The sequence below is a fragment of the Octopus bimaculoides genome, chromosome 25 (genome assembly GCF_001194135.2).
Source record: "Octopus bimaculoides isolate UCB-OBI-ISO-001 chromosome 25, ASM119413v2, whole genome shotgun sequence".
Classification (NCBI taxonomy): domain Eukaryota; kingdom Metazoa; phylum Mollusca; class Cephalopoda; order Octopoda; family Octopodidae; genus Octopus; species Octopus bimaculoides.
The window spans coordinates 20,340,895-20,352,579 of record NC_069005.1 but is presented as its reverse complement, the minus strand read 5'-3'; the positions used below and the strand labels follow the sequence as shown (position 1 = coordinate 20,352,579).

Sequence of the window (11,685 nt, the reverse complement as noted above, 5' to 3'; positions counted from 1 at the left end):
TATATATATATATATATATATATATATATATATATATATGTATACATACATAGATAGAGAGAGGTGTATATGTGTTTGTATGTATACACACATACACACACACAAAACACAAAGACATTCCTCTAATAAACACCAACCACGTCATCATCTCTTGTCTAAACAACTGTGCCACGAGCATTATGAAGGTTGGCTTTATGCTCAGTGTCATTTGATTGCTAACGTAATCTCCTACATCACAAAGAAATGCAGTTTCTCAGCTGTGTTGGAGGTGACATTTCTAGAGCTGTCAAACACATGAGACAAATATAATGCCACACTTAATGTAAAGATTTCTCCCATAGTCACAAAACAGAAACTACACAAGCTGCAGCAAAGTGAACTCATTTACAAGTGTTGCAAATCTAAATAAAAACTGATACAACGGAGAATGGGTTGACTAAAAACTAATCCCGGCAGCGTCTTACACATTTGAGTAGCTAAGGAAGCATGATGAAATGGAGCTGTTTCAGTGTTTCTCATAAAAGAGCTTTTAAGGATTGAAAAGCTGCTGGATAAACTGCCATGTTTAATAAAATTAAGATATTATTAAATTTTGTAAACTTGTCCAAACTATGGTAATCAAAGAAGAAAATTTATACAGCACAAGCTCCGTTTTGTCTTCATCCATAAAGAAGGGACAGATGTCAAAAGGACTATGCTTCTTTCTTTCTTTCTTTTTTTTTTTTTTGCTGTGGGTAGCTTGGTATTTGCTCAATTTGAGAACTGCTGGACAAATCCATGCTAGCACAATAAAATAAGCAATAGTCTGGCGTTGTTGTTATGCATCTGACGATAAAGGATGTTCATGAGTGACAAGAATTTGTACTGGAATAGAACAATCCAATTCAAGTCAGTATGCAAAAAGCAGGCATAAATTGATGATGATGATGGTGGTGGTGGTGGTGGTGGTGGTGATAAAGTAATGTATATGAATTTATGGTCAAAACTAAAATCACCTGTGTCATCTGAAACTCCCCTTGTTGGAAACAAGGCAACAACAACTACAACAGCAGACTCTGAAAAATAATAAAATACACACACTCACATTCTCTCTCCTCTTTCTACTTTACTCTTTTTCATCCTTCTTCTAATAGTCATAACATAACTCTTTGTCAATGCCTACAAAACAATGCACAACATGACCGTGGCAATTATTAATGATATAAGGAGCTTCCGGTCCAAAGCTGCAGTCGAAGTAGTTCGCTTTTCCCTTGAGTCATCAACTTTTAGTTTCACAATTTTTGTCTCATAGCCTTCACCATCAGAGGAATTTCTGAAGTACAACTGGTAATCTGTAGTTATGATCCACAAGTTCCCATGATTGTCAAAAGACATCTTTCCTGGGTGCAAGGAGAGCTCAGGGCTAACTTTCAGTTTTTTCTGTGTGTCCATGATAACACGGTCAGCAGATTGGACAATAATTTTCTGCTTCTCCAGGTCAGCATTGCGGTCCCAGATATACAGCGCTTTATCCTCGACACCTGTCAGATACATGTACTTCCTCCCCATCAACATGCCAAATCCTTTCGCCAATTTCGTTCCAATAGAACGAATTTTCTTCAAGCTATAATGAGAAAAGAAGGAGAGAAGGTAATGAGGAAGTAGTAAATTAGCATCATGGGATGAGATAAGCAAAAACTTAGCAACATGAATTGACAATGGAAAAAATTATGATGTATTAGAAATAAGGGAAGTAATTGGCAATGTGAAATATTTGGGAAGTAATTATCAACATAAAATAACAAAGTGAAAACAATTAGCAACATGAGATAATGAGGGATTGATTTACAATACACAGAGAAACAATTAGCAACAAGAGAAAATTATGTAGAATTAATAACATGAACTGACATTGAAGAGGTAATGAGCAAGGGGAAATAACTAATAAGCATGTCTGAAGGAATATGAGATAGCAATGAAGTATTTGTTAGTAGCATGAGGTAAATAATGTTGATTTAATGAAACATGAACAGAAAATAAATAAGAGTCTCATGCTAGCAACTACCAGGGTTTTTGTTGTATTGTAATAATGTGTTCAGATTAACAGCAGCACCTGGCACTTAGATGCCTTTAACAGAATTCATTTTGTTGCAAGTATTTGGGCCAGGTCTCTGGTTTGAAGAGAAATCCATCCACTTCCAGTCATGGAGGCTCTTCTTCCTCTAAACCACTGACAAAAAAAAAGAAGAAAAAAACTCCTCAGATGGATGTCACAGGCTTAGCTCTTTCCTTTCATGCATATTACTTAAAGCTTTCCTTCCCTATGAAGCAGAGGCCATAAACAACTTTTTTCCACTGTTTTCAACTCTGGGCTGTTTTTTTCTGCTTTTCTCTAGTTGGATCCCTGCTTTGTTTCAGCTCTGCAGCCTTGCAGTTTCCTTTCCAGTTTAGCCGCAGCATGTCATCTGGTCTTCCTTTCCCATGTCATGAAAAATATACATAAGTGACAGAGGCAGTATTAATACTGAGAGATAATATATGCCCGCTTAAATATAGATATTCTGTTAGAACAAACTATACAGTGGTAGATATCATGAGAGAAACTCTCATATTGGCTTTTGGTGAAAAATGCACTCTTGTTTATATCACTAGCAGACAGATAAATCCCTGCCATCTCCAACACCAAGACCACCAGATCACATGATTTCAACCTTCTCATCAGTGATGGACACTTGACCACTAGAGATAGCAGCAACTCATCTCCCTGCTAGCAATATAGAGAAAAAACAGTGCCAGAACAGACACTGGTGTCGTAATTAGGTAGTGATCTTGTCAAAAGATATACACCGAACTGCAAAAAAAATGTGATTTTTTCAAATGTCATTTTTATATGGTAAATTCTGAAAATTTATTTCAGGGATGTAAGTGTAAATATTCCAAGTCATGCTGGTTTATGGCTGAGACCCAAATTGCAGGTAACCTTTCAACTTTACCTGAGATGAAATGCCAAAATGTAGTTGTGTTGAATGCTGTGGGTGACAGTTGCAAACAATTGTCATGAAAACAGAAATGCACGTGCATCTCATGGAGGTTACTGGTATAAAAATCAACTTGAACCGCGTTCCTGGCATTCGTAATTTGGAGGCATCAGGTATGACCTGATTGTCAGCAGCACAGAGAGAACAAGCTATCAGCTGATTGCAAACAGGGCAGCATGCCCTGGCTGTTGCGAAAGCTTACAATGTCCATATCAGCAACAGCAATACAACAACATCAACAGCACTGCAGACCATGCCTACAGAGGGTGCCCCTGGGTGACCACACCAGGCAGGACTGCTTCATCAACCTGCAATACCTCCGTGATTGCTTCAGACCAGCCAGTGGTGACAGCTCACGAGACCATTGGCACTGGACAGTGAACCATCAATGACGACATGGTACAACATCGACTGGCCACCAACAACCTGCATTGCCATCATCCTGCTTGAGGGCCTGTCCTCACCACCTACCACTGTCAGGCACAACTACAGTGGGCTACACAGCACTGACATTGGCAGCATCAACAATGGGCTACACAGCACTGACATTGGCAGCATCAACAATGGGAAGTCGATAGTCTTCTCTGATGAGAGCCAGTACTACGTTTCCACTTTGGATGGCAGAGTGAGGGTGTGGAGTAGGAGGGGGCGAATGCTACAGAGATGCATGTGTCATGGAGAGAGATGCGTGGGGTGGCCAAAGCATCATGGTTTAGGGTGCTATAGGCTTGAATCAGAGAATTAGGCCCCATGTGTTCTAAAATGTTGGTGCAGGCAGAGGGATTGGCATCACAGTGCAGTGCTACATTGACCAGATCCTAAGACCTCACATCATACTCTTCTTCATGCATCACCATAGTCATGTGTTCTACCAGGACAATGCTCCCTCCTACACGGCCAGGGTCACCATGGACTTCCTGTGTCACCACAACATCAGAACCATGCCATGGCCAGCTCGCAGCCCAGATTTGAACCCAGTTGAACACCTGTGAGATGAAATCCAGAGATGGCTGAACCAGGTGGTCCCAAGGCCGACAACTCATATGGAACTGGAGGCAGCTTTACTCAGGGTGTAGGCACAGGTGCCAATGGCTTTTGTGAACCACCTCATGCACTCTATGTATTGACGATGTATGGCTGTTTTGAACACCAAGGGAGGGTTGCACGGTATTGAACACGTCACGCCCTACAATCTCAATGTGCCAGATCCACCCACTACCAGAACACATGACAATGACTGATAGACTGTGGTCAAAGTGCATTCGAGAAATTGACTTGATCAGATTTGTCAAAATTTATCTCTGACATAATGAAATTAAAACATTTCACAGTCACACACGTCTCACGTTTCTTTTGCTGTTCAGTGTATATTAGTGACAGAGGCAGTATTAATACCAAGAGGTAACATCTATCCCCATTTAAATGTGGATGTTCTGTTAGAACAAACTATACTACAGTAGATAATCTGAGAGAAACTCTTATATTGGCTTCTGGTGTAAACTGCACCCTTGTTTATATCACTAGTGGGGAGATAATCCCTGCCATCTCTAGCACTGAGACCACCAGTGCCTGCTTTGGTACTGTTTTTCTATACATTGCTGGCAGGGAGATGAGTCATTGTTATCTCTAACAGTCAAGCATCCATCATTAACAAGACCAAGGAAGGTCGAAATCATGTGATCTGATGGTTTCAGCACTGGAAATACCAAGGATTTATCTCCCCACTAGTGAAATAAACAGGAGTGCATTTTGCATCAAAAGCCAATAAGAGAGTTTTTCTCATGATATCTACCCTAGTATAATCTTTTTTAACAGAACATCCATGTTTAAGTGGGGATAAGTATTACCTTTCCTACATCATGGTTTTGAATTGTCATTGATGCTTCTGAAACATTGTTTTACTAGGTAGGGGTTGTTGGCCCAATGCAAACCCATTTGTGCCAAATGATTTGCAATAAATAATTAGAGTTTTTTACATTCTGAGTTCAAATTCTACCACAATCAAGTTTGCCTTACATCTTTCCAAGGTTGATACAATAAAGTACCAGTAAAGTTCTAGGGTCAATATTGCCCTTATGCCTATATTAGAAAGGAGAAGGAGGAGGATCATCATCGTCGTCATCGTCACTGCTGCCACTGCCACCACTGTTGTTAAGGCAGTGAGCTGGCAGAATCATTAGCATGCCAGGCAAAATGGTTAATGACATGTCGTCTGTCTTTATATTTTGAGTTCAAATTCCTCCACTGTCAATTTTGCTTTACAAGCTTTTGGGTCAATAAATAAGTACCAGTTGAGCACTGGGGTCAATGTAAATGACTTACCCCCTTCCCAGAAATTGATGGCCTTGTGCCAAAAATTGAAACCATTATTATTATTATGATTAAAAGCAGCAAGCTGTGTCTTCTTCTATAGCCTCAGGCCAACCAAAGCTTTATAAGTGGATTTGGTAGACAGAAGCTGAAAGCAGTTCATCGTGTGTGTATGTGTGTGTGTATATATATATATATATATATGAGTGTGTGTGTGTGTGTGTGTGTGTGTGTCTGCATTTATCTCCCGCCACTGCTTGACAACTGCTGTTGGTGTGTTTACATCTCTACAACTTTGCAGTTTGACAAAAGAAACTGAGAAAATAAGTACCAGGCTTAAAAAGAAAAAAGTACTGGGGTCGATTCAGTTGACTAGAAATTATTCAATGTGGTACTCCAGTATGGCCCCAGTCTCATGCCTGAAACAAGTAAAGGATAACAGAGAACCAGGCCATAGAGATTCCCCTCTCTGACTTAACACAAACGCAACATTGTCAATTATAGGAAACAGTTAATGTGACCTAAATAACAAACACACCTTACACAACACAGTGTAACCATTTTACCTTTTACTTGTTTCAGTCATTGAACTTGTGACCATGCTGGGGCATAGCCTTGAAGCGTTTAATCAAAAGCTGGTCAAACTTGATTAACAAAACAATAAAGTGCAGATGTTCGAGAGTCGCAAGACATGAACAATATCCACACCATGTTTTACGTTTGTATTTGTGTCAGTGTTTCTGTCCCACACAACTTAGATCAATAATAGAAGTATGCCAAACTTAAAAATAAAAGTACTAGGGTTGATATGATTGATTAAATACTTCCATGATCGTGCCCCAGGCTGGCCGTAGTCTGATGAGTGTAATTAGTAACACAAAAGAATGTTTTAATTGCTACATATACATTTTATATGTATGCAATAATATTTATTCATGAATGCAGTTGTATTAGTTTAAGTTTGTACACCAAAAGTTTTAGCATATTTAATACAATAATGAACTACAAAAACATTTAGGAAAAATGTACAAATTTGCATTCACTAACATAAAATTAGACAACCAAGAATAAAAGAGAAAAGGTGAAAATAATTAAAATATCTATCTTAGTAAATATCTGGTCAGAACATCAAAAATATGTAAAAAGGCAAACCAATAAAATTACAGTTATTTAAATCAGATCCTGTCTTATAAAGTGAGACTCGTAATATTTTTATGACAATGCAACACATATCAGGCTATTAAAGCTGCTATTTATTGCTAGCAGAGGTCTTGCAGGTTTCCATCAAGGCTAAATTGAATTAGCTCAATAAGTTGATGGCTTGTAAGTTCTGCACAATGCTTCCATTTCATAAAATTCATGACAGAGTAGTTGCACAGTTGTTTTCTTCAGTTTAGGACATTTTATTTCTGGAACTTGTTTCCAGAACTCTTTTGTAGACAAGGATTTATGGATCTTCTTTAGACCTAAGTTCTGTAATTCCATTGCCTCATGATTCCATAACTAGAGGTTTGAGAATTAGACAACCATCATTGATCACATCAAGAAAATCCTGCTTCACCTTCTGCAAGTCATCAAACCTGGTCGGGAAATTATCAAGTAATCCTTGTAATTTATGCTGGTATTCTTCCAGTTTGTGGTCTTTTATTTTAGTATCAGGAAATATATTCACTCTCTTTCTGAGATTGGTAAAGTGCCTGAAATTTTTCAACAATGTCTCTTATAAAAGTTTTAATTTTACTTTGAAAGCTGAAAACTGAGTAAGATTAAAAATAATCTTAGCCTTTCCCTGGAGTGCCAAGTTAAGAGTTTGTAAATGATTCATTATATCAGTGAAAACATTAGATCTTGCATATATTCATCACCTGTTGCAACACTGATAGGTTTATTCAGTGGGTCATGAGAGTTAAGACTTTGTCAAATACATTTTTTTTATGTCAGCACCACAAATTGTTTCTTTTAATTGCACCAAATGCAGCAACTCTTCTTTCACAATTACCTCAGAAGAAATATAACAAACAAATACTGCCAGCTGTCTTGTATGTCAGTCAATTTGTTAGTCATTAAACTGAATGCAAGAGAATTTTTTTTAGTCATTTTGCATTTTGCTTGCATCATCAACACTGGTTTGAATACTGGAGTGTGAAACTGGGGTTTGTGCTATTAGTGACTTTAATTTTGTGTTATTTGAATTTAATATGGCAACAACATCAGCTATATTAAATTCACCATCAGAATATGGAGGTTTAGCATGAGCAATAATCCATTCTACAGGGTGTCCACAAAGTCTGGGTACATGGGGCTTAACACATACTTTAAGAAATTATTTTTTATATTTAATTGTTTATGTTATGATTTTATTTACTCCATGTACCCAGACCTTGTGGACACCCTGTATAACAAAACTGGCTACAGTCATTATTTTGGCTTTCTTGCAGAACATTATCAAAAGTGTTTGTTGGCTATATAGTGATAATTTTAACAGTTAACTTGTTTTTTCCTTATTTCTGATTAAGGTGGATAATCATTCAAAAATTTTCTGCAATTTGTTTTATATTAGCATTTCAAATTGATGGCTTCATAATGACTGTGTGACATATGGCAGATAAAGCACAAAGGTTTACTTCCTTATCAACGAATGCAAAATTTTCCTCCTGCTTTGGTTTAAAATTTCTGTTTACAACTTCCTATTTTCGTTTCTTATAATTTTATGATGTCATCTTCCTTTCTAAATTTTTCACAGACATGTGTAGACAAAACTTGTATCCAAAGTCTACCAACTACATTGACAACTTCTGTTAGACTGTATTAATGACTAGATTGCAGTTAAGGTTGCATAAAGCCGTCTGTGACTAGTTTTAACCCCACTACCCCACTACCCCACTACCCCACCCACACATTCAAATGTTTAATCTTCTTACTTATGAATTTAGTCTTCTGATATTCCTCTGTAATTCTTGCTGGCCTTAATTTTCTTTAATTCCTCCACCTCTCATCATTCCTACTCTCAGCACTAAAAACAATGCTTCACTCAGATTTGGTAATGTATTGAGCTACTTCCCTTCAACTGTAAGATTAGTGTTAATTAGTGTTGTTATTAACTAACTACATTTAAGAAAATATTCAGTGTGGGACTGTTATACAAGCAATGGCTTTCTGATTGAGAAGCATGTATTTTGTCTCTTATTTTATTTAGTTAACTTTATCATTATAGATTGGCATAACGTGGTGTCAGAACCTCCGGCAACAAAAGAAAGAAGATACAAACACAAAGATGAGTATTTATTCTCTCCTTTAGTTTAATTTGTTTGCTGAACTTCATTTACACATGTGTTGTAAGCATATTCACTCTTTACCTTTAGGTACCCACGTTTTGGCTCATCACGTGGTGATTGAGTCCACCTAGTTTTACACGGGCTGTCCACCCCTTAACATAATAGATTAGCCAAACACGCCAACATCAGTTATACAAGAGAATCTTTTCTCGCTAATTCCTCAGTGTGGTGGGTCGTCATGAGTGTGTTTGGATTGTCAGCATGAGAACATTTTTTATCCATTTTGCAGCTTCAGTGAGGAAAGAATTGTCAGGAGAATTTCTTGTCATCATGCTCTGTGTTTTTCCCACACACCTTAACATGAGCAAGAAGTATGGTGAACCTATGTATTTTAATTAACAGAATTATCCATGTATACCAGTTGCTGTATTTTCTTTTAGCAGCGAAATAAATGTGGCAATTGACTTTAACTTGTCTTTGTATTTTTTGATGTTCTTTATCATGACTCTTATTAACCCAGAAGATTATGATATTACCATAGCCTTAGTCACATGCATCTTTTCCACCATGCTAAACATACAGAAAGTGCAAATGCAAGCCATGGTAAAGTGAAGTGCCTCCAGATGATAAAAGTCAGAGTTTGAAGCCATCAAAAAATCTAAGCTTTGAAGGAAATTTGGATGGAAACTGCGACTGGGAATAACACTATGACTCTTGTTTGCTTGCCACAGTAGTTACAGAAAAAGACAAAAAAATGCAGGTTACAACTTATCTCCCCATTGCAGGTCTTAACTCTTTTGAAAATTCTGACAAAATTATCACTGTTAAAACAAAATTCTGAAAGTACTGATACTCTAGAAAAAACATCATATGTCCACTATTTTTTTGTTTTTTTTGTTTTAGTAGAAATCAGTTACCATCAGAGAAATTCCACTTGTTTGTAACTGACATTGAGCTGAATGCTAAAGACTGTGAATATACAGGATGATTTGATTAGATAGGATCAATCATGGAATACAAAACAAAGATTCTCAAGAGATACTGCTTTAGGATGTAGAGCTATTGAAGTAAGTGTTCTGTAGAGATAAAAAACATGACTAAAGATTTTTCAGTCTCAGCAGTGACGCAAAACAAGCATCAACAGATAAGAAAAGAAATTATATAAGAACATTTAAAGGCATGACATACAAAGATAAAAAAAATTTTAAATGCCTAGAAATGACTATCAATTCATATGGTAAACATTCATCCACCTAAGCAATGGCCTGGGCTGCCTACAGAAAAACAGGTACAAGATGCCATAAGCAAAATCATTTTGCCAATCTGTGCCAATCTCAGGGTGTGTCAGAAATAAGCCCATGAGATAATGCTTTGTTGCATTAATATTTACAAGGTGCATTCCAGAAGTTTCCAGATCTTTCCAGGAGGGACATTTATTAATTTTAAAGAAGTACTAAACTCTAATCTCCTTTGAAGTAGGATCCTCTGACTTCAATGCATTTGTAGTATTCCGGCTACTTCATGAAGGTGCCATGGAAGTCAAAGTCCTTCAAAGTGAAGGTGTCCAGGATTCTTGTTACAGCTTCTTTCATCTTCAAAACAACAGTTCTTGAGGTTCTCCTACAGCTTGGGGAACAGCCAAAAATCAAAGGGAGCAAGGTCTAGACTGTAAGGAGGGTAGGGGACAGTTTTGAATCCCTCTCTGTCAAGTAGTTGGTTACCAGGATTCTCATCACTGAGCACTCTGGGAACAAACTTTACACAAATCTTACACCTGTTCAAATCTTCTTGGACAATTCCATGTACAGTTGTCACACCAACTCCAAACTGTATGCTTATTGTCTTTATAGACATATGATGGTCTTCAACCAGAAAATTGTGAATTTTCTCAACCAGTACTGATGTTCTGACACCCCTCTCCCTCCCACACTTCTCAACCATCCTTGGACTGCTTATGCCAGCAAAATTGTTAATCTATAAGCAGTCTGGAACATTTCATAAATTCCTGTGCCCAGCTTAACACAAAACTTTATTACATTGCAAGCTTCCAAACGTCCCAACTGCTTTCTGCAAACTAGTCAGCAGTGGCAGGCAGTGTTTTTTGCAGGGTATGATAAAAGCGCTGTTACAGTCGTCTCCTTCAATCTAGAATAAATAAAGTCGGTAGGTCAAATTACTGGATGTATAGTGATGATATACTAAAATTACAATAATCTTGGACATTTTATAACTCACTGTCTTAAAAATAAACTCTCAAAACTTCTAGAATACGTCTCATATTTCCAGATGGCATAGTATTGATTTCAAGCATGATACTGCAGCACAAACAAATATTCCAAACAACACACTATGCACATTTCACACTGGTCCATTACAGTTAAGTAATGTCATACTGAAAAGCAACAGTCAACACACCTGCCAACCAAAAGGTCAGGTTAAACTTAAATGTTCAGTTAACAATAAAGTTATGAAACTTCTAGTTATTGATCTGGAATCATCACTTATCCTGAGAAAAGATGTGTAGTGACGTCATATTGGCGCCAAAAAGGCATAGTCGCCATTGCTGAATCCTTAACCACGCATGCGTGGATTTCAACATCCAAGCGTTCCCGCTTCTATTTGCTCTCTTTACCATGCCAGACAGCGACCAAGCAAGACATCTAAACAAGCTCTCTCATTGAGTGTGGATGAACCAAGTTGTCTCTCTAACGATTCATCTCTAGGGACAGTACATCTACATTCAGGCTACTCAGAAACCGGACAATTGGAAGCTGTTTATTTTCCACCATAAAATAAATATTTGTTGTTGATCAGTTTGGAGTTTCTGCGTTCCGTTCACTTCTAATTTAATATAGGAAAGTTAGGTGTACATCTAATGATGTATAACCCACTTTCCTAAAGTGGTGACCCCGACTAAAGAACGACTGCAGCCACGACGATCTGGACTAATCAGCATCATCATTGGTATGAGCAACACGAGTTTCCGGCCGCCGACACCATCATCATAACTACGACTAACTCGAGCGTCTCTCAACATTATCATCACACAAATAGAAAGCTATGAAAAAATATTTTTTTTCTGC

At 37.6% G+C, this 11,685-nt stretch overlaps 1 protein-coding gene across 1 annotated transcript in view; it reads right to left on the bottom strand.

Moving 5' to 3' along the window:
• Positions 1–698: 698 nt before the first annotated feature.
• The window catches only part of LOC106872886 (uncharacterized), a 27,486-nt gene continuing 16,499 nt past the window's right edge, over positions 699–11,685 (bottom strand). The window contains exon 2 of the mRNA XM_052976758.1: positions 699–1,603. Within this exon, the coding sequence (XP_052832718.1) occupies positions 1,159–1,603 (445 nt within the window). The 3' untranslated portion in view covers positions 699–1,158. The remainder of the gene's footprint in view (positions 1,604–11,685) is intronic.